General features: G+C 37.2%; 1 protein-coding gene across 1 annotated transcript in view; it reads left to right on the forward strand.

The window, feature by feature from the left end:
* The window catches only part of SPR (Sex peptide receptor), a gene marked incomplete at its 5' end in the record, with an annotated part of 91,922 nt that overhangs the window by 14,812 nt on the left and 51,775 nt on the right, over window positions 1-25,335 (forward strand). Inside the window, one exon of the mRNA XM_071594023.1 lies at window positions 4,784-5,014. Within this exon, the coding sequence (XP_071450124.1) occupies window positions 4,784-5,014 (231 nt within the window). The remainder of the gene's footprint in view (window positions 1-4,783; window positions 5,015-25,335) is intronic.

Consider the following 25,335-nt stretch of genomic DNA (forward strand, 5'->3'; position numbering starts at 1 on the left):
AGCCACCAAAACTCTGCAATGGGACACGATTGTGTGTGACAAAATTAATGAAAAATATAATCCAAGCAGTCTTTTTAACTGGAAAAGGAAAAGGTGAAATAATTTTTTATTCCACGGATACCTCTAATCCCAACTGATCTTCCCTTCAACTTTAAAAGATTACAGTTTCCAGTCCGGCTAGCTTTTTCAATTACCATTAATAAATCACAGGGACAGTCTTTAAAGTTTTGTGGTGTTGATCTAAGATCGCCATGTTTTAGCCACGGGCAACTTTATGTTGCTTGCTCCAGAGTAGGTTCGCCTAAAAATTTATATATTCTTTCTCCTGGATATGAAACAAAAAATGTAGTTTATAAACAGGTATTAAATAAAAAGATTCTTAAATTTGTATGAAGTAGTGTATTATTGTACGTTATAATTTGTTGTTTTTATTTATGTAGTATATTTATATTACTGTTTCTCCCTAACCCGTGCAAAGCCGGGTATTCAGCTAGTATATATATATATATATATATATATATATATATATATATATGTTTATAAATATATGTGTGTGTGTATATATATATACATATATATACACATACATATCTATATAAATATAAATATGTTTATATATGTTTATAAATATATGTGTGTGTGTGTATACATATATATATATATATATTTGTCTTGGTCGGGTTTTGGGGGTACATTCTTATTTAAGCTCGAGCATTCTAATTTTTTACACCACCAAGGGAACAGCACTTGAACCGTTCTTCAATCCTCACAAGAAAGAGCACACATGCAATCAGGCGTTTAGAAAACTTTAACTTGAATACGTAGGGTCAGATAAACTTGCAATGAACTTTCAATTCTCGTAACGGATTTCGGATGTGGTGATGTCTTTATGTCCGTTGCGCACGCTTGGCAACCATCCAATGGCTTGTAGAAGAGATTTCATGCAATGGGGAAAACTTCAACACTAAAACAATTACTACGATACCCTATCGTTGACCTCCGAACCATACGTATAGTCAAAGTGGATCGACTAAGGTCATGACATTCCCTTTCCTTAATCAATATGTATGGCCAATGAACACGCATATCTCCCTTTGCAGGCAATTTTGGAAACTCAGTTGAAACAAACAATAATTTGACCATTCAATCCCTGAAAATGTTGTTCCAAAACTTTTCCATGTAAAAGACGAATAGGCTATAGGAAGAAGGCTTGATATCACTCGAAACAAACGAGTTAACTTCTACAGTGGATCCACAGAGCCAATTAATGAATGTGTTCCGTAAATCCGTGCTTTTTTCATTAAGTATCTTGACCCAATGGCAAAATATATTTGGTCTCACAATTAACGGACCATTTTAAATGGATTAATACAGGTTACCACGGCTCTTTGGCTTACCCTTTCCTTCCCTTGTGTTCTACGATGTAAATATGCTCTCTTTCCTCGGGCACCGAGGGCAACAGGACACTTCAGACAACTGGATTCCGTCGAAACTCGGTACCGTTAAATTTAGACAGAAGTCACCAAATACTGGTGGGTTTTTAGTGCTATTTCACATTTTATTTGAATACATGCCAAGAAGACTTCAACTAAAGAACTAATAATTTTTGTCCAATATCATTATCGATACTCATATAATTCTTCCAAATCCAACTCAACTAATCTCTAATATGATTTTTATTAATATTCATGTTTGCATGAGGAGAGCTTTAATTTTTGTTTTCAATTGAAAATTCTCAACCCTTCCTCTATAACAGGGATATTGAATCCTGTTCGAAGAAAAAAATGCAATAATTTTTTGCTATTACAATTATTTTCTATAAAATGATTTAGACAAGTGATTCAATAAAAATAAACCACCCTTTCTTTCCGAATATTTGCGAATGTAGGTAAATAATGTGAAGAAGGAAGATTCGAAATTGGCTCATGTGAACAACCATGACGTAATTTTAGCTTGTATTTCATTATCCACCTGAATAAAATCTGGCATGAAAACGCCCCCGAGAGCCAAAGAACTATATAAGCTATGTCTATCTTTATATGTAAGCTACAAGCTATGTATATCTTTTCAGGACAAACTAAAAGGGAACTTTAGTAAAACAAATTAACAACACGCTGGTAAGGATGCCTATTGAAATTGGAAAATTCGTACAATCAGTCTTAGCGAAATACCTAGCAAATAATTGAAAAATATCATTTGGATACCATAGAAGTTATGAAGGACTAAAAGGTAGGCAAAAGGCGCGATATTTCTCATCTATATCGAATAAAATCTGGTTAAATTGATATTCGTGAAAAAATAAACAGGTTTTTCAGCAATTATTTAAACTTTCTATGCACTGTACACACTTCATCAAACGATAGTTTAACTTAATATTTTAGGAATATATTGCATTTATCATATTATAACAAAATTTTAAACCCTTCATTAGCTCAATGGATTAAGCAACAGTATTTATAAGGGCAAAAGGGAAAAACTACATTAATTCAATAATTATGAATTTTTAGACGTTTCTAATGAAAATAACAATTCAGTTTTTTTATGTCATACCAAAGGAGTTGAATATCAACCTATGTATTCCCAATGAAAATACTGCTGGCTTCCTTGGAAAAAAACTGATTTTAATTCGGAATACAAAAGGAGCGGTTCACCCACCCCGACAGGACAAAACAAAAGCTCACGTCATCAAATATTTGTCTCTCCGTTTCTCATATTCTGTACAGAATTGAATAAATAAGCCTATACTAACGAAAACTAATATGTTGTCGGTTTTTACATATTTTCATCAAGTAGAATATATTTCAATGTATTCACAATAATTCTATTGGTATTTCATAGTAGACATTAATTCTCTTTAAACAGTTTTTAAATTTGACAGTATACATTTTAAGGCGTTTTTGGATGGTCATATACGAAACTACGATAAATTATTTTGCTTTTCCTAACCAAAGACAGATTGACTTCTAACACAACAGACCCTTCTTCAATAACACATGTATAATTACCGTCCATCATGCCTTTCCTTTTCCTACCTCTTTCCCGTTTGCCTAAATTCCTCTATTACAGTCCTCAATATCCTATTGCCAGTCAAAATGCTCTTTAACCATCATTCATCTTTCCTACCTCCGGTGGAGTTATTCCGACAACCATGCCTAGTTCTTCTTGGGTTTTTTTTTACTTTTCATCCATTTTATCTTTTTCGTCCTCCTCCACGCCCACATTTCAGAATTTTCTAACCTAATCTTATCAGACTGCTTAAGCGACCAATTTTTTGAGTCGTATAATACCACAATCTAAAGTTAACACTAGTCTTTCCTATAGATATTTATTCAAAGTCCCCGTTACCAACTCCCTCCTTGTGAAAGCTTCCTTGCCCAACGCAATTTTTCTTCTTATATCCCTACTACTTTGACCATCTTGGCCCAAAACACTTCCAGGATAATAAAAATGCTTGATCTGCTAAAAATTTCCCCCTCCTATTTTAACATATAACTTACGAGTAGTTTTCTGCTGTCTCAAAAACCTCATAATCTTCGTCTTGTTTACATTGGTTCAATTTATGTAATGTTCTAATGAGCTCAAAAATGATTTCAACCAATTATCTGTCAGACTAACTAAAGCTTGATCATCTGTTCAGTTCTTCCATCGCCGCCTTTTCCATTTCCTTCACGTATACAGGGTTCGTCCGGAAAATAAGTGTACTGACTCCTGGGCTGGGCGCGCCGCTCCAGGCGCGCCCAGCCGCTCTGACGGGCTGCGATTGGAGGGGGGTATGTTGGCAAGCGACGCTGAAAAAGGCAGTCGGCTCTGAGCTGTGGTGTAGTGAGGAGCTCTGTTAACGCGAACCTCCACGCTCGACCCACGTCACGGAACGCGATGCCGAAGTTTTTGGAGCAGCGTTATTCCATCAAATTTGCGGTAAAGCTTGGGAAATCGTCTACCGAAACTGTCGGTATGATTAACCAGGCTTACGGGGAGTCAGCCATGTCCAGAAACATGATCTTTCGGTGGCACAAGATGTTCGTGGAGGGCAGAGAAGAGGTCGACGACGAGTCTTCGAGAGGTTCCCGATGATGCCTTCGCGGGAGCGTTCCAGGAATGGGAACGCCGCTGGAACAAGTGTATCGACTCACAAGGGTCCTATTTTGAGGAATATTAGCTTAAGATATGTAAAAGTGTAATAAATTTTTTTTTCCTGAGCTCAGTACACTTATTTTCCGGACGAACCCTGTACATAGAAAATGACACCTTAAATTTTAACACTGCCATCTCGACTCTTCATCCGCCCGACGTACCTGATTGGCCTGATAAAAATTTCGGATAAGCCAGTTATCCGTCCAATCTACTCCTATCACCTGTAATACATTAATTGATCCAACTCAATTTACTCTATCGAGTATATTGTTTTAAAAATGTATCATCATAAAATATCAGATTGTTTAGATAAGGCAAAATAAAGAAGAGGGTACATATTTGGTATCCTTCAATCACCACTTCTCTAAAAAATCGTGAAGCATTTTTCCGAATTAATACTTTTGTCTACGCATGCATTTTTTCGTTCACAAAAATAGCACAATATAATAAATTAATGGAGACTGTAACCTCGACCCACTCTCCGATTGATATCATGCTCCCCAAAAAAAATAAAACTATGGAATTTGATCTGAAAATACAAACATGTCTCACCTCAACGATGAAGCGGAGTCCATTCGAAGATAAATCATTCGAAATGTCACATGAAACTGAAAAGCGTGCTCTCTTTTTTTTTCGTCATGATTGGCAGGTGATCCCGGCGCTGTTCCACACGGCCTCGGTGTGGCTAACGCTGGCGTTGGCGGCTCAACGTTACATCTGTGTGTGCCACGCGGCCACAGCACGCTCGTGGTGCACCATGACGACGGCGAGGCGTGGGGTGGTTGCCATAGCTGCAGCAGCTGCCCTCCACCAGTCTACGAGATTCATGGACAGGCAATACGAGCCAATGGATATCAACTGGAATGGACATAAAACTCAGGTAAGAGAAATCGGCCGAGCTTGACTGTTGGTCAGCTGTCGGAACACACTCAATGTATCAATGAAGTGGATCAATGCATCACTATTCCTGAAGACTTAATATTCTTTCTGAATGTTCTATCACAACACGGAAAACTTTGACTATCGCGGTACTTATTATGAAGTCTCGATATTTAAATGGCTGAAATTGTTGAAGGAGAATCGATAACGCGAGTAAAGCGTAAAAACGTAAAAATTATAATAATTGGAGCCGAAGAGATAATAAAGAGTAAGGAAAGGATAATTGAGGTAAATATTCTTTTTAATATCTATGAAAACCATGGATTAAAAAATAATTAAATATATGTAATAATTGAAGACCCCTTTTACCTATCTATATTTCTGTTTCCCATTTTCTAGAAGGGCAAGCCACTGGTCTGTGCCTTTACATGATTGTTTCCCCAGGGATGGGTGGGGACAAGGTGAAAATAATCTCTGTATTGAAGTAACAAAATCGCATTTACCCATTCATTTTGTATCCACATCGGTTTTAAGGATATCTGAAAATTAAAAATACCCGAATGTTTTCGCTATTTTTTGCGTGCGAACAATTTATTGATATCTGAAAGAAATGTATTCGTCGAATGACCCCATTACCAGCATTCGCTAGCTAGAATTAATACTAAAATATGAATACCTCAAACAATGGTAAATCAAATTCCAGTATATTTTTTATTATTTTACCGTTCTTTACATTTTTCCAAACAAGTAGGCGAAAATATATTGTTGAAAACTTTTAAAAAATTTTTATAGCTCGTAAATATTCTTTTAAAAAGGAGACCATGCGAATTGAAAATTAAGGAACGGGTTCCGTTTAATGCCGTATTAATTAATTCGTCCTAAAATATCTACCTACGTATCTCAAATTCCTGGCATTCCTTAGCGTTTAAAGAGTTGCGTCATTTCTTAGATATTTCTACTCCATCAGATTCACTTCCATTATTAAAAACGTTGGCACTCTACTTAGACTTTTGTTCTCAATCCCAGCAAGCGAACTGAAAACCTAGTATTCCACAGGTTTGAAATTTAGAAGGTGTTAAAAAAACTTCATAGGTTTTGCACCGCTTTAAAATTTCCCTACATATATCATACTTCATGACGTTTATGGAGAAATTTTAATATACCCTTAACATAGACCAACAAAAAAAGACGCCGAGTAGTATATGTACGTCTGCTTCCTTCCCCACGGAAGTTTTATTAACAGTGTAGATCTACTTTCGCGACTTTATTTGCTGAAATACGCAGCCATTTAAATTTACATATTTTATTTCTCCTAATAAATGCTATTTTCAAGAGAGGAAATAATCTCAACCGGAGATTCATGAGAGCGTGGAAGCTATTTTATTGCTTTATTGTAATGGTATCTTATGACTGGAATAATAGAAGTTGAAACAGTTGTATCTATCTCATATTGAACTGCAATTCTTAACAATCGACCACTTTCCATCCTTCCTTCCATGATGAGCTTAAAGCATCTTTCAAGGTTCCTCATAACAAATATTTCCTCAACTAACACGGAATTTTGATTGTCTCAATTAGTGGTAATATCTTGTTAAAATAAAAGAGTAATAACAATTAACAATACTCAAAATTTGCCCCTAATATTTTCAAAATGAATTCGGATAGAAAACTGGTTCGTGCATGCAGCTGGAGCATAAAAATCATCATTATTACGCGTACCACCAGCTTAAGACTTCAAAGGGGAAACGTAAAAACGCAAATACTAAATGGTGGATACGATTAAAACTTATAAATCGCATAACACAAATTCTCATTCTTTCTTTGAATTTATAAAAAGAATGATCTTGGCAATAATGCTCATGAATAAAAAGGGTTTCTCTACATTGTGACCGATTTAGAATTCTAAACCATGATCTTTCACTCCAATTAGCTAAAATTCAGACGAAAACGAGGACTTAATATATCGATGTGTTACGACGTAAATCGCTTTGAAATCAATGCATCAAGTATCATACGAAACTGCAAAAATGTCATTCTAGTAAAATTTTAACATGAGAGACACTAGAGCATGTGAAGCGGTTTACCTATATTGGAAGTGTTTTGGACCAACGCGGTCTAAGTATTAGAGATAAAAAAAGAATTGCGTTAGGCACAGAATATTTCATAAGGAGGAGGAATTTGATTCCAGCGATTCTGAGTAAAGAGGATAGGAAAATAATACTGAAAACTCAAAAATGGAGCATGGTTCCGTTTAAAGTAGAAACTTGTTCTTTGAAGCTAGATGATGGGCGTAGATTGGAGGGTTTTGAGACGTGGGGATGGAGAATGAAAAACGTGATATGGACTGGAAGGAAAACAAACCAAAAAGTACTGGGTATTTCGGAGGGGGAGAGAGGGTTGTGGGGAGAAATCCTAGGGAGGCAAGAAAGGTGAATGCAGGCCATTTTGATTGACGATACTGTAATACTGTAATTTGTTTTAATACTGTAATAGGGGAGAGAACCTTTGGCAGATCAGATAAGGGGGAAAGAGGGACGGAATGAACGGAGATATGCATATACGAGAGATTTTTTCATAGATATTTCTCTTCACTACATGTCTTCGTAAACACAAATAATTATGATAATAGAGCGCTAAAACAAATAAAAACTTATTTAAATTTTCGTTGAATTATTTTTTAAGTCAAGAATAGTTATAAAAAACCACTTACAAGGTGTCATCTTTCGTTAGAGGTTTAAAGCATTTTTTATTAGAAGTTGATACCGCAGCTCAAGAAAAGTCTGTGAGAACCATGTTTGATATTTAATGGTGGAATTACTCGTACTTCTGTCTCCATATATCACTGCCTTCATTGTAACACACAATTTTAGTGCAAATTAAAAATCACCCCTCGTAAAAAATACCAGGCCAAATCACGTCTTTTCCCGAGAGCAAAAATTGACGATGCTCAAACATCCGCTCACATGCAACACTTCATCCGATCACGACGGATATAAAGAGGATTAATTACACTCCACGAAACGATTTAATCCGCGGATAGATTAACTAGGAAATAGAGACATGAATACACCGCTGAAACGATGTGTACACACGGGCGCGTGCTTATTTGACCATACTTTTGCAAATAAAAAATGACCATGAATCTGAAAAAGGTCTCACGGCGTTGAATGCGCATTTTTGATCATTTTCAATGCGATCTCATGCGTTTGAAATAAAATTAATACGAATATGTTCACTTCTAAATGATATGCTATTCCCCCCAGTGCGACTGCGTGTCGGGTATTTTAAAAGATCTGGCACAGAAACGGGTAATAGGAGAAAGACTTTAGATATATATTAAATAACAGCGGGTGGATTCAACCGAAATTAGTTAAGAGTGGCATTGACTGAGCGGCGATTGAATGAGTGGTAAGTATCGGTGTTCACCACAGATAACCGTCACCGTCAATCATTTGTGCCCCTTTTCGTCGCCCTGGGATCAATCACCCACTTTGCTGCGTGCTCAGGTCGGCTGAGTGCACCCAATTACTATTAACGAATGGAAAATATCGCACAATTATATCTGAAATGGGAGCAGGAGCGGGCTGGTCATACGATATTTGGAAGATGGGTCGGTGCAAGTGAGGAACCATGTGTGTACACCTGTGGAGCGACATGTCAGGGCGATTGGAATTTTCCAGATTTTCATTCTCATCATGCACTCTACCAACGGGATAGGGCAGATACGAAACGCGCATATGTAAGTTGATACAAAATAGAATAAAATAAGCTATTGGAATAATATTAAACACATGTCGCCTACTTCGACGTTATATCCTACGAGCTACCATAGGGAGTTTCGTATGATGTTAGGACAGCAGCTATTATTTAGTATTTTTCAATACATTTGACATACTTGGTATAGGAATTGGATATTATAATTAAAACTTTCAATAGAAAATGCTATGGCACAAGTACTAATTTGTTTTTATCGGGTATTGCGAGAGGAAAGATAGAGTATTCAAAACTGTCATCGTTGCTGTCTCTTTTATTTTATCCAGGTATCTGCGCCGGTATAAGACGAATTAATCCACGCACTGTCAAAAATAAATGTGTCTTATGCTTTGCTTAGAGCATTAGTCAAACACGCCTGTTTCGCGTGATTTCCGCCAATGGCGATTTTGACTAACTGTACGAATAAATTGAATGGTTTACGCATGAGTAATTGGGTGTTTTTTATATGTGGTATAGACAACATATTTAGAAATTCAAACTTATCAATGAAAACATCGTAGCTTGTAATCTCTAACGATTACTAGCCTAGCAGCGCGTGCGATATTTGTCTTAAGACGCGAAATTACGTGTACGGCTAGTGCCCTAAATCTGTACGAACGCTGAACCCTGCGACATACCTGAGGAAGGATGGGAGGGTGTGCTAAGGCGCAGGTCTTTATTGTTCCAATGAAAATGATAACTACACTTTTGACGCAACAGGATAAAGATAAAAGAGTATGCTTCTGTCTGATTTGAAATTCATGATCCGATCGATAAACATAAAGTATTTAAAGTGATAAAGCGATAAATAATCTTTGTAACTCCCTAGTGGCTGTTGGGAAATAGAAGAAGATATTACAGAATAATTTATGTTAATTAAATAACAGAACTAATGGCCAGTGCCGAAATATCAATGCTAAAGAAGAATTTGTTTTAATTTTCGTCGTAAATTAATTAAAAAATCTCTCACGGCGAACTGAAACAGACTAAAACAGAGGCATCCAACTGCGAAGCTTTGGTCATTAAAGAGCGATAACCTACCAGTGAAGATTTTTAATACACTATCAATAGCTGGCCATCGATAGAGAGTGTCCTGTCACCTTTTGCCAAGCACTCTCTTTGTAACACGAAGTTGGCAAGTATTCACCAGCATTCCCTGCCAAGATTTTCACGAACTTAACTAATCTTTGGATTGAAGTGCTTAAGATGATGATAAAATATAAATTAACTGCAACCCTCCATTTCTTCTGTTTTCAGCGTTAATTCCCTCACTCCTTGGTAGCTTCTCTTTCTTATCTCCTTAATTTGCCCGATGCATTAGTCTCTTGGTCCTCATCACGAGATCTTCTCTTCGATTTTCATGAACTGAATAAAAATCCAAGGCAATCAGAGCGTAAATCTGACTCACCTTGTGATAATTAAATCACCAATGATAAAAGCATATTGAAGGAGAAAAGGCAGACATATTTTTACGGTACCTGTCAAGGGATTAAATTCTAGAGCAAAGGTTACAATAAATTGGAGAAATCCGGGAAACGTGAAGGATAGTGTTCCTGTAGGCGCCTCAAGAGGGTAATCTGAACCTTGTTACCCGTTTCTCTGACTCTTAGATTATAGTGGAGAAATTCCCCAGGCTTGCCATCTTGATGCGTTCGTTGTCAAGCTCTCCCAGGAGGCACCAGCATATACACGAAAACAAATGAAATCCCACCCGCGCGCGAACCATCGTTTGTTTCCCGTCAGTATACAACGAGAAAAGTCGACGACGTGAATAAAAAATGTATACGGAAGGGGGAGGAAACTAATGTAGGGAGAAGGGTAAAAGAGAGGACAATCCCTTTCAGTCTTCATAGCAAGACCACGCTAGATAAGCAGAAACTTCCGCCGGTCCTCAATTTTGTTCTGCATCCATTTTTCACCCCAGCCTCCCCTACTAACTGGTCTTCTTCCCTCCTCCTCCTAGCATCATTTCGCTAAAATTTTTGAAGACTACGCACCACTCCCACGCAATAAACACCCCTGTCTTCTTTTCCATGCTTCTCAACGTTTTATTTACATTAACATCACTCCATGTTCGGTCTTCACTCTTGGACTTCCATTATCGTTTATAAGATCACCAGAGCTCTGCAGAAATATGAACCATATAGCGATTCTCTGAAAATTATCGCTTATTATCAAGTTGGTCCCTATAATTTTAAAATAAAATAGCAATGTTCACTGCTCGTAGTCAATTTCTATTGTATCAAAAATATATAAAATTAAATCATTTTTAGAGATAGCTATCTAGTTTCCATGACGGTGGAGTGAATTTTAGCGTTTTCTTTACCCTTCCTGCTGAGTGTCTTTAGCAGCGAGGTGACTTCCCCCCTTGAAGACGATCTCGATAATAGGGGAGAGATATCGAGCTTAATCAAAAATTTCTGGGGTAGCAGCTTTCTACCTTGGGTAACAATTGAAGTATATAATTAAATAATTAAGTTACATAACCGAAACTAATCGGAAAAGGAGCATGAGACTAGATCAGTGAGTAATTTTTTTAAAAATTTAAATATGAAAAAATTGCCTTTTCTCTTGCGTTTAAATCAAATCAAAAAAGAGAGCAAAGAGAGACTGTTTTTATTCTGGCTAACAAAATCAATTACTTTATTTAGGATTTTAATCCTTTGATTCTTAGCCATATGCTGGTCTAGACGTGCTATAAGGTTAACATTACCATCGTGGAGATTAAATAGTTCAGTGGACCACTTATCAATTAATCACAGGTTAAAATCCCGGGCGATGCCTTTGAACAATACTGCCAAACTATTTTAGCGATATGATTATTTCACTACTAAAAATCATAACAACTCCAAGAGTGTGGCACGTGGAAATGAGACACCCTCTGCCTTCATATACATCCACACACCGCAAGCCTCCACAATGGAAGGTAGCGTGATCGCGCGAGCGCCACCTCCATGGAAATCAAAAATTCAAGGTGCTCGATCACACTACCATCCATCTGTAGCCTTAAGACTATTTTGGGATGAATTTTACCTTCATCTATCAAACTTAACATTCAATTTGATTACTGTACGAATTATTATTATCACCAACGCAAGGTATACTAACTTTTAAAGGAAAATACGCTTAAACTTTCGAGTTTAAATATAATCAGAATTAATTATCTAGTATGAGAACTGGGTCTTCGAGGGGTATAACGGAATTTATTTTTACAAACGACTAATACTATAAGATTCGTGCTTTTCTATTTAATATCAAAATCATTTCTAGCACAATAATTTACTGGAACTTGAAATACATGTTATTTTGTAGGATTGAAAAATAAATTTTGGAATATACATACATGTAGTCGTATTAAGCTTTTTCTCTCTCTTTTTTTATACGTTTTACGCTTGTTATAGTTTTTATATCTCGCATTACTGAAAAATATACCCCCTCGAATTTATTTTTTAATTATAACAGATAAATCCAGCTCATTTTTAATTCCAAAAAAAATCCCGTTAAAGTAGTTTTCACGAACTGTGGTAACCCCTGATATCTTCACTTTTTGTATATTTTATGAATCCAGAATGACTCGAAGATAGAAAGGCACTGTATTTTTATGAAAATGCAGATAAACTTTTCCGACTCGATTACATCAAAACTTCAATATTTTTAAGTGTCTATGAGTCGCAATTCACCCAACAATTCTGCACAACCCGAACTCCGACTCCTAAAAAACAAAATTAATTTGCTAAATGAGGAAAAAATGATAAAATTAAAATAAATATGCAATGAATGAATGAATCATGAAGTCCAAAATCTTTCATTCTAAATTTGGCGGTATCCCTTCCGGTTTCAAATTAGCCTTTAGGATAGATAGTCATCAGAAAGAATAGACTTTTCTAAAATAAAGGGACGATTTTCTTTTTATGAATACAAATAAAAAATCATCAAATGTGTATAGTAGTATTCAGAATAAATGTATTACACATTTTACTTATGCAAATATTGAATATCCATTCACAAATAATGGAGAAGAACAAAAGAGTGTTGGCGTTGAGCTTATCTTAGCAGAAGGGGCAACCGGTGTCTCACTATCCCTGCTCTACACTGACGACTGATGCAGCAGTTAATCCGGATCTTAAACTGCAGAGGGACAATAATTTTCCATAGTTTCCCCACCTGTGTCCTGCCTTCGTGTCTTAATTTGCTTTAAAACACGTAGCTCTTTAAAGCATTAGTGCATAGGAATATGAGAATTTAAATACCTGTACTACGTATCTTTTAAATTATGCTGAAGCTTACAGTATAAAAAGTCAATAACGCATAAAAATCGACGACCGAATAAAGCTGACTGAAAGTATGGTTTTGTGGCTTAATTTTAACCTAAATAAAACCACATAAAATGAAGAAATCGCTATACTACATCATCCTGATGTTGAATTTAAAACCACTATGCTACTCTACTTTGCAACTCCAGAAACCAGAAACATTATTTGAATTCCCCGGTCATTTTTGTATTTCCTAAAAGGAATTCCCTATTTCAATCAACCAAGGTTGACTGCTGTAATATCCTCTTGAATTGACCTATCCCATAACCCAACCATCCCTTTTCCCTACCATTCACTCCTCATCTCTCGATCAACTCTGACTCTCCCAACCCCTTCCCCTATCTGCTTATATATCTATATCCATCCCCCTCTCGTCTCATTATTCCTGTCTTCCGCACAAAACCTCATTCACGTCCGTAGGCCAACTTTCCACCCCACGTCATTTACCCTCACGTCCTTTTGCTTTCGTCCATCTACCCCCGCCACAACCCTCCCTAACCTTAATTCCTAAATGCGCCCCTTCTCTCTCTCTCTCCACTCTCCCCCCCCCCCCCGCCATCCCTTTCCTCTCCGTATTTCTCCGTCGGCGTTGAGGATAGGGATTCCCCTCTCACCGCATACACTCATGCACGCTACCCGCCTCCTCCTAGTCGACCCCTCCTCGTCCCCCTCTTCGCCCCCCTCCCCGCCACCAACACAGAAATAAACCTCTCCCATCTCTTCTTGTCAGCCGCCCTTCATCAATCATGCCCAGCGCGCACACAACATTTTTCTCTCTCTCCACCTCCCCACTTTCGCCCTCACTCACTTTCTTTCTCCCCACCAACCTCCCGCTCTTCCTTCTTCCTACACCCGCAGATATGCCTTGCTATCTGCCCAACGGCGTACGATAGGGCGTGCGAGGTCTAACGACAAGGGTTGGAGAGGGATGATCTTTACTCGTGGTTCCCTAACCCACTTAGCCCATCGTCACACTACCGTAAAAATAATGTAAATTTCTGCGAAACGCAATAATCATAAAACTAAACAGATAAAGAGATGTGAGAGTCAACAACAACACAAAAAAAGATATAAGAACTGTAAATGTATACATTAAACATGAAATAATAAAGGAAGAGGGATTAAAGAGAAGACATCCATTATGAAAGATTTCCAGAAAGGAAACTCGAGTGAATATCTGAATCAAATCTTTAGGCTTGAAAACTGACTGGACTATACACATTACAGCATTTGAACAAAAAATGAATTCCCAAGAAGTGGAGTAGCTTTTTGGGAAAAATTGGTAATTCTAGCATGAAGCAGCAATCGAGGCAAACCGAAGATGAGTGGGTCGTGAAACTCCTATGAAAACCCTATATAATGCACAGACTTCAGGCAAAAAATCTATCAAGTTGCAGAAAACTATTACAAGAGCCTTGAGATATCAGCTAATTACAATTACTGAGCAGAAATAAAAAGGTGCTTGTATTTGCTATTCAGACTTTTATCAAGCCCCTATAACTTTAAACCCATTTATAATGAATCTTAAACCAGGTACTAAACACTTGCAGAACATTTCTTATAAATTTAGAACGTTCATAATATATCCTTGACCTCGTTACTCGCACCTCTATTAAAACCATAAAACAGGAATCATCAAATCATTAAGATACGTCTTCATTCATCTAGGGCACTTTTGGTTTTTGAATAATACCACAGAACTATTACGCACTCTGCGTTACTTCTGGCCCTACTGCTCTCATTTTCGTCAAGAGCTACGGTTCCAAAGGGGATTCTAAAACTTAAGAAATGGCCCTATTTAATGAGGGTATGAAAGAAGAGGAGAGCGGGAACGAGAAAGTGCGGCTGTAGAAAGGGAAGCGGGAAGTTATGAAATGCCTTCTTATGATTCATGGGTGCTAAAAGGCATGGAGAGAAGAAACGGAGAAATCGTGAGGGGAAATGTAAGAAGTTGACGAGGGACACCCCACAAGAGAGTTGCGAGCGACGACGTTTTCCACACCGCTTAATGCGTGAAAGCTCCCGACGACTTCAGTAGACTACCTGTCAACAGGGGGAGTTGGGAGAGGTAATGATTTCCTAAACGCAGTCGCTCTGTCACTTATATATGTATATGACACACAATATACATATATACGTATATGCATGCACATACATATGTAATGTGTGTATATATAGGTACAATACATGACACACATGTGCATGACATGATGATAGATGTGCGGAAAACCGTACAAAAAAGAAAAAGACTAAAATGAATTTAAGGGTCAAATTTTCAGGAATATAACCCACCTTATCGCCTACTTCTAAGGTATTGTGCCAACACGGTCCCCGAAATTTTTGTTTTAGTTTTTCGTATTAGAGTCTGTTGTGACACCTATCATCCAAATATTTTGTATAGCGCCGATCGGGCAAATTCAATACCCTTGATTCTGTCCACGCTTTGAGTCCATTTAATGCTAATATTTTTTTAATTGATGCTCAAAGACGCTGGTATTCATTTCTAGTTTGAAATTCACGCAAAATGTAAAGTGAAATGTTCATTTGCTTTTATTTGAATCATCTAAGACGGTTAAAATTTTTTTTCAATTTAGCAATGACAATAAAACAATTTTAGACTTCAGTTAAATTTTTACCCATATTCGTCTGTCATATTGAGGACGCACGGGATTTTAGCATTTCGTCTCACTTTTTTCATTCTGTAGGTCAAAGTATCGTCAAAACAAGTGATAAGCAAAATATTATTATATTGACACACTTCAGTTTTGCATAATTGGTGCAGGTTATGAAAATATCTCTTTCCATGGAATATATTATTATAATTATTTAGCGCTACCCTGATGGTAAGAAAATTAAAAATACAAGAAAGTCACTGCCATTGAGCAGGTGATTTAAAATACCAGTAGATTTTATGAGTGATAGATTAATGGGGGACTAAAATTACATTGAATCAACGACACAGGAACTTATGTAGGGCCATTTCCTCATCGTCTCTCTGTTCACACTTCAGAGCAGGTTTTCTCACCCAATGATTATTTTTTTAGAACGTTATACCAGTAATTAAAATTAAAGGAATTATAGCACTTTTCCACCAATTATATTTTAATAAATGACTATCGTTTCGACTTACAGAGTCATCTTCAGATACTATGACCTTGCATATACCTGATAATGAATCGTGAGAAGAGTCGTTTATTGAACTTATTTTTCCGAAATATGCTATAATTATACTAAATTATGGAATCATTCCGCCACATCAAGCTTGGAACTGTAAATTATTGGCAATGCTAATTTCATATAGTTTTGCGGCATATTTCTGTGATTATTCCGTATCGATCTGAGAACATAAAACGACTTTAATGATTCTCAGTTTTCTTCAAACTGGGGGCGTGACGAAATTACCTACTCCGCGAGTGGATACTAAATTTTCTCAAGACAAAAATCATTTTAGCGTATCTATTCCTTTCCAGGGGACTTCAGAGACAACACTTTCGTCGTTCGCTTCCTCACTGCAGGCACTAAAAATCTCCAGGTGGGCCTCGTCAATAAGAGAAAATATGACTAAATTATTGCACGATGACACCAACAAATATGGACCACGTATGAAAAATATCCCTTTAATACGTTCCCAAATTAGCATTGAAAAAGAAAACTCTATTAAACTCCTCCATCGCTCACTTTGTCTGCACGCTCCAACACTTGAAACACGCAGCGGGAACGCGCTTGAAAGAGCTTTTGCGACAGACGAAGAGTCAAACGAGCTATTAATAGCACCTCACCTGCCAATGCTCATTAGTTCGACTCGCCTGCTTCACACACAACCTTCTATCCCCCCCCTACCCCCCCCCCCCGCACAAATTACAGCCAAAATATGTGACCAACAGAAAGACGTAAGATTACGATGTTAAATAACCCGTGCTTTTTCGTGAGCATTCTACGACGTCAAAGAAAGCCAAGATCAGCCCGCCCGTATATAATATAGTATCACTCCTCGGCCCATTCGGAACCTCCCTACACTGCAGTCTACCCCCGACGTAATGCGTCCTTTGAAGGATCTCATCGAGTTAGAATTGGCCTTAGCATTCCTAAGTTCACTACGGCAAAACACTTCCCAAAGAAAGTTTCCCTGGTATAGTAATGGTCGATAAACACGGGATCCCGAGTTAATTGCGATTCCGAGTATATTATGGTGTTTATCTTTGAATCTGATCCAAAATGCTATTATTAGCGGTGCTTAATAGGTGTGGCTCTAAGGGCGGTTCGCGTGATAACTTTTCAACGGAAAAGTTATGTTGAAGTTGGAGCCAAAACTCTGAAAATTCATGAAACCTTCTGTGTTTTCTTTGCGGAACGAATTGCCGCTACATCATTTCCTTTCTCTAGCTGATTCTCCTTGAGTACATCCTTTAATATTTAATCGATCGAGACAGAGATTGTAACAACCATTGTAGAACGAATATCTGTTGATTGTAATGGTGAGATACTGAAAAAATGTTGAATTCCCTGGTTCAAGAACTTAAAAGACCTTTTGAATCAGTCTAAGTAGCGCGCTCCTCCTATTTTTCACAAAACATTGTCTTTGTTAACATTGAATTTTAAGTGCGTCCTTAATTCATCTTAAGTAATAAATTAGGGTTTATTATAATAAGGATCTGGGAGAATTAATCTCTCAAATTAGAAATAATATTTCATTATTTAATACATTGTCATAACTCTACTTAAATATCTCGGGAAACTTCACTGCTAAGTGACCTAATAAAGAAATGAAGATATGCTGTTAGTAAAGGAGACCATCAAGGTGAATCAGAATGGATTAGGAAACTGTTTTTTAATCAAATTTCACAATTAATCGCATAGAAACTTTCGCTGTGCAAAACGACAAAGGTGTTAGTGTGGATGGGAATATGTAACTGAAGATTACAGGTTATTTTCAAATTATTTTTAGCGCAAAACTCGCCCTGAAATATATAGTTCAATCCGATGGACATCGCAAAAACAGTTGATTTTCAGCCTCTATTACCTTCTGAGAAATGAAAAAATAAACAATGATCGTGTGAAAATTGAATGCATTGAAAGCGCAATCAAACCCATCGAAGAAATGAAAATGCGCATTGTAGAAATATTTGTTCATAATCATATCAAAGAGATGGAGAAGAGCGATAGCAAAAACACGCCCTACTTTTTGCGGACAACGATATAAAATATATTTGAAATATTAAGGTTTTTGATTAATTTAAATTTATTTTTCCTCTTAGAAATAACGCACTGCCATGAAACCCTCTGGTTTTTTAGTAAACTATGTACGACGTGTTCAGTAAAATAAGCCAATGAGTTCAATAAAATCAAGTTCATTGTATTTTAATTACACTAAAGGCAATGGTAATCATGGATCAGCTTATTTGTAAACAGATTTTTCAAACAATTGTTTCGTCCATTCTCTACAGTTTTCCGTGTTCAGACTACAGTACTAGGAATTCATGTGCTTTGTTCTGTCTTGGGAGCAAAAGAACGGCACAAAAAGGCTCCTAATGCGTCACGTTCTTTAATATTCTCTCCTTACACTACTTTCCATCACATATTTGCTCTAAAGGCTCTCTTTTGAGTTCTTCCGTGCTAACGAGTGACAAATTGTACAAGGTGTCAAGTTCTACGGTAACCTAATTTCTTTCTCGCGATGGGTATTAGATTAAAAAATGTGGTTAAACCTAAACACGCGACCACTCGTTATGACGACTGGAGTATACAATTCAAAGGGTTTGCATCACTTCAATAAGGAAAATCTTTTTAAATGATTGCAATGGTAACTATTAGGGTACAATAACAACATGTTATCATCCCATTTCACTTTCGCACTTAAATGGTGAAATACCCATTTATATTTATCGTCAACTGAGTTGAATATGCATTGATGGTGTTATGAATGCGAACAATGCGTTTTCGTCGGTGCGCCAACTCTCAGATCGCCAAACGTCGTGTCACAACAAATCCAAGAAGCCCTGGCCTTGGGGACTATCAGCAATTTTCCAGTGGTCAAAACGGAACCCCTGCAGAAACGACCACGAAATCGTGACATCCACGTTATGAAAAATGAATACGTCTACCGAGAGATTATTTTAAGAAATAATAGAAGTTTCAACTGACTGCTGCAAGTAGTTCGTCATAAATAACTTAGATCTTAGAAATTAGAGTCACTTCGTATTCACGATGTGAATATAAGATTTTCACTGTTGCGTCCAAAAGGACATGGCAAAAAACACGAAATATATTACAATCGGCTGCAATTTAGGAAAATCTGATTGGAGTAAAAAATGATTAAAAATAAATTCTTAAATTACGTCGTATCATTTTTAGTACTTATCCAAATTTTTGGGTGCCTCGACGAATGAGAATCATAGCATAGCATCAGCAATTGGTAAATAATCCCTTCAGGCAGGAGGGTAGAAATTTCCAATTTTTCAATCGTAGGAAGCTATAAGGGAATGAAGATTCTATAGGGATAGGATAGAATAGGCATCTGCTCTTCGGATTGATAACTCGTGAAAGTAAATAAGATAAAATTATTTCCAGGTTTCGAAGAACTGCGTTAGCCATGTTACCAATTTCGATAGTTTGGAATTTTGACGAGTCTTGAAAATATTTGGCATTATAGATATAAAACTCATTTAAACGTACATATTAATATGCAGTGACCACTTTAAACTCATCGAATGTAAGTGCTAGAGCTATCGAAGTGTAAACAAGAAATTAGAAAAAAGTAAAATAAGTTTTACATTTGAGAATAATCAGAAGAAAGGAAGAGTTGAGCGTCTGAGAAAAGAAAGTGGGAGATCCATAATTCACGAAGGGCGGGACTTAGCATTGTTAAGACTTAAAAAGGGTACTTAACATTCCTGTTCACTTGTCACACCGAGAGAATTATTTAGGTCCATTGTAAATTGCTTGATTACCGATAAAATTACCGTAATTTTAACGTAAATAAGTTCCCATGGTAGTTTTTTTCAACAGTTCAAAGATCGAGAAAGTCCATTACCTTAGAGGAGATTATCAAAAAATCAATGTAAAGGACCCAAATTATTTTCTAAAATATTTTGGAAAAGTAAAGTTTCCACTTCTATTCATTTTGCGGATGCCTCAATTCCCCACATTCAAACAATTGAAGGTGCTTATTCTAACAACCCCTGCCACACTCGAATAAAGAGACCAATTGAGATTGGCGCATATAGATTGAACTTTTCTACCTAATCGCATACTTTTAATATTGTATTTTTCAGCTATTTTTTTGTCAATTAAACATTTGTAAATATGTAAACAGATTTGCAGTAAAGCGCTATTAGCGGTGAACCGAATTTGGGCAAAATTCAATCAAATATGAGTTTCGATTAAAATTCAATGGATATTTTGTGTTCCACGAGTTAATAGTATTTGAGTTATCGTGTAAATGAAAATCCTACAAGCACCCACACGGATAGACATAATCTGATATAAATTAAGCGCATTCAGGGGACGTATATTTAGACGTGAAAATTCGACGGCGATTTTAATTTAAAGTAATACTTTTCTAAATACCAGGCACGAATAAAAAAAACATAACTCAAACGAAGGCTCCTCTTTCATTCGTTATGTGAAAATAATATGAAAATATCGTTTGAAGGTTGTCTTTAGCAAGCAATATTTTTAAGGGTCGCACTTTTCAGGCAACGAATAAATCGTTTCGAATGGAGATATCCTGATATAATGAGTTAAATGCTTATATTTGTATAGTCCTGCTCAAACAAAATATCATTTTATTCGATGAATTATCTTACGTTCAATAACTGATATGAGTGATGAGCTTGAAGTCCTGCTTTACACGGAAAAATTAATTAAACGCTCCATTCCACTCGTCAGTCTTAATTCAAAGAACGGAGGCATTCATTCTCCTTCACCGACTATCTAATCCTCTGAGAGCCGTCGTATCCCTATTTTTCCATCTGCGCACCCCTTTGGTCCTCTATTATATTCCTGACAAATCCGTTGCTTCTCAAGGAGGACCAAACCATTTGGTTATTCTTTTCCCTCGAGCAATGCTCCATAGAGGCTTTGCCTATTATATCTTTTACATGTACAATTCCTTGTCTGTCCTTTCATTTGCCCATTTTGTAAATCCTACCCAAATCTCTCCCACGATTACCCCCTTACTTTCTGGCTCACTTTTTCTGAATTATCGTTAGTCTCATAAACGGACAGTTGTAAAGAGAAGCGTATCTAGAATTTTATTCGACATTTGCACGTTTTTTTCACGTTCCAAATAAAGAAGATAAACAGTAATTCAATACAATAATGCTAACTCAAATCTTATTTTTACTCCTTGTTGGTGTAGATCTACACGGAGAAGACTATAAATTACCATATATTAGAAATGTGCATGCCCTCAGCCACATCAACGTGATTCGGCAAACGTGGGTATTTATTTTTATGGTTAACTACGAGTACATAACCAACATTGTAGGTAATCTTTAAATACCTGCCTACACGATTGATGCTTTTGATGAATCTAGGCATTAAATTGTCACAGTTCACTTAACAGGTAAATTTGCGTTTAAGATCTTCCTGAATATTCCGGCATTACCAATTTATCTACCAGATACTTCCCGGAATCGACCATTATGGAGCTAGCAACTCTTCTGTTGTTACCGCAAATTCTAGGATAACGACGGGATTATGAAGCCCATCCTGGGTCGACACACCGCCCTCTGACCAGAGGCTCACCGACCAAAGGAAACTCCTACCCTCCCAAAGGGAAACTCATAGGATGAGACCCTAGAAGCAGGAAACAGTCCCTTGCTAATGACCAATCCAGGCAAATGGACGTCGAAGCGCTTTCCAGGAGGTGGCACGAACCTCCCCCCTCAATTCCCGCAGGAAACCGGCCAACCTCCTCACCGGTGGCCAATTTAATGAAAGATCGGCCAAAGAAGTAAACCCAGGATGCACTCAAAATGAAGAAAACTCACTGATTAAGGATGTCAGTAGAAAAATAAATCGTCAGGGGTACCATCCTCCCTTCTCTCTACCCATTAATGGAAATTGCATTACTGCACTTGGCTCTATTTTCCTTCTTATGAAGTTGCAGTGAATTTGAAGGAAATTACAGAAGAAGCGAGTAATAGAAGCGAGATTGAAACAGGAAGAGAGCGCTACAAGCGTAAATACGAGTACGTGAGCTGGATCGAAACGGGCATGAGATGAGGTGGTTTGTGGGGTTAAGTGAAGTAGGATTGCACTATTTTGTCGAGGGGCCGATGTTTGCGTGATGTCAAAGAAATAAAGTCTGTGGTGGTTGGAAAAAAATATCTCACGTGGAAACTGAAATAATTAAAGCTCCAGCACGTTAGGAAATTCACCGAGGTTATTGCACTATTCTATAAAATCCTTCTCTAGGAAAAGTCATTGCGACGATTTCTTTTTCCTGCAGTAATCGAAGGCTCCTGCCTGAAGCTCAAGACTAGACTTTCTGTTCAAAAATGACATGTGGGTAGAATTAAAAAATCAAAAGACAGCTATTTTTACCCTACTCAATAACTGATATTTGCAAATAAATTAACATATTTCTTCGAAATAATTACATCCAGTTTTCAGAAAAGGCGTTTCCAATTTTTCGCCAATTTTTCGCATTTACAAATTTGATTCTTCAACCAAAATATATGCTAATGGATAAAGATATTTATTGAATCCGTAATGAACTTTAGAATGGAATGAATTGGTGAACTAAACAATCTCCATCATGCTGAATACAGAGAGTTTCGAATGTCGAATATAGCATGCGAAAATATGGTGCGGTACTCTGAAAGCTGTTGACAATTTGGTGCCTAGCTGGTTTTCTTTCTATCTTTCGTACAATTTTCGCTGTGTTTCACCTTATCTTCGCAATTTATTCAATAACTTAAGGTCAAGAATGTTCGACATCACTAAAACTGTGAATAAAATGTAGTTTACTTATAAATAATTTATATGACCCTTGATTTTTTATATTTAAGAAGGCATGAGTTTAAGCAAATGTTGATGACGGAAACTTCACTTTGCAAGTGCATATATCCTGGAGTTCTTAAACACTAAAACATTTTTAAAGCGTTGACGTCAAAATAAAGTGGTGTACTCATTTTTTAGTATAAGACAAATCAATATAAATTCCAATTATGTAAAAGAGTTAAATATCATATTAATGTTGAAATAATTTGATTATTTCTCTCTAAAGAGAATTTTTCCCATAGCGAACACTAACCGGCTTTTACCAGTGGCAAATTTATTCCGTCATGGTGGACGTAGAATGCATGGGATCTTCAATATTCAAAAATGTATGCATTAATTTACTTCACTGCCAAACGGAAATTTCTTGAAAGTAATAGAACCCAGGAATTATTATTTCAAAATATTTTGCACTGATCATAAGTTAATCTTCTTCTATTCATTGCCAAAATTGCGTTTCAGTATGTTCCTAAAATAACTTGATAAGGTCCTACAGGGAAATGAGCTGTCTTCAGTTTTGCTTGTTATTTTCTGGCAATCCCTGGAGGGAACATTTTGCAACCTAGTCCATTTTATCAATTTTCGACCAAGATTATCTCACTGAAAACAACAGCCGCGGGGCAAATTAAAGAGGTTGAGACAGACTGACAGTGAAAGCGAGCACAAAAAATAAGAATAATAGAGAATAAGGGAGTAAAGGGAGTAAGAGGAAGGTAAAATGGATTGGGAAATGGATGAAAGAGGGGTCTTTGAGGAAAAATACAAAGATTCACTCCTCTTGATTAAAGTTTTGATACAAATCAGTTTAGATACTAAAAATGTCCATTGTATTTCCTCCATCGCTAACTATCAATAGCCACTTTCAACTCGATTTCGTTAACAAAATGGGGTTGCGGGGTCTATAACAAGACACCGAAAATACTCCCGGGTGGAAATGAGGGGAAAGGAGAACCGCGAATTCGGTGTGCAGTGGCACAGATGGGTGGAAATAGAGAGTTAAATCGAATTGCAAGGTGGGCGAAGGGTTGCGGGAGGGGGTAAGCGCTTGACGAAGGGTGGGGGTGACGATCGAGGGGAGTTGGGAGGCGCTAAGGGAAATGGGGGTGGAGAGAGAGAGAAAGGGCGAGGGTCGAGAGAGGAAATCGAACGGAAACTGTGTTCAGGGTTCTTCAACCTAAACAGTCCGGCGAACCGCGAAGGAAATTGCTGCAACCCGTATTCAACATGCTATCCAAGGAAATGTAAAGAATTCGACACTTGCAGTAACCTGTACTCTTCGGTCTTAGCAAAAGGGGTATTGAGTGGGAAGTAGGGATTAGTACAACCGATGCTACTTCAATTAATTTTCTCCAGGGACGCGCACTTCCGAATTAAGGTCATAAGATTTAAAGAAAATGCTTATTAGCATCAACATTAAATACCCAAGTTTCCCAAAACACGTACAACCCGTGCCGATCAATAAATTATTGATTTAGAAGGTTTCAGTTTTAAACTTATCTGTTCGTTCTCAAATGATGTTTTATTTTGCCTCTTAGTTTTGAATGAACCAATGCAGTCTCACGTGTGGCAGCTTTCTTTAAAAATAAATCATCAGTTATAAGTAGGCAGGAAACAAATATGAATACTCAAATCTAACCTCGCAATAGAATAATACCAAAGGATCTACTTTTCCAAATTCCGCGTCTAATTGATTTCATCACAAAGGAGTACATAATCCAAATGACCTGAAATTGGGCTTTGGTATTTATTTTATTCTAGCACATCCCAAAATGTTAAACCTAAGATAAATAATTGAATGTCGGAACACTTCGTGGAAAGAATTTTTTTTAACTGATCATATGTTATGCATGGTGACTACATGAGCATGCAGCCAGCCATCAACTAAACAGTGATAACGAGTAAAAGGCAGCATGGCATAGTGGCGAGGGCTACATACCAAAGGTCCCGGGTACGATTCCTGATGGCTTCTATGTGCAACTTCATCTGCACCTAAGCTGGGTGTTTTTTGAGAGCCAGATCTACCTGGGAAATCACTTGTGGCACGGGTAAATCAACTGCTCCCTTTCCCTAATGTATTAATTTCACACGCTTAGTTCTAGCTCCACTTCACCTATCAAACCTAACTTCGGGTTCATGAAAACTGGGGGGACTTGGGATACATGGGGAAGGTGGAAGAAATAAGTATAAAGACAGGAAAGGGGGTAAACGATTCGGTCGGTAGTGGGTGAATTGCATGAATGGAAGAAGAGAA

This window comes from Hetaerina americana, unplaced genomic scaffold, assembly GCF_022747635.1.
Source record: "Hetaerina americana unplaced genomic scaffold, ioHetAmer1.1.p SCAF_6, whole genome shotgun sequence".
NCBI classification, from domain to species: Eukaryota; Metazoa; Arthropoda; class Insecta; order Odonata; family Calopterygidae; genus Hetaerina; species Hetaerina americana.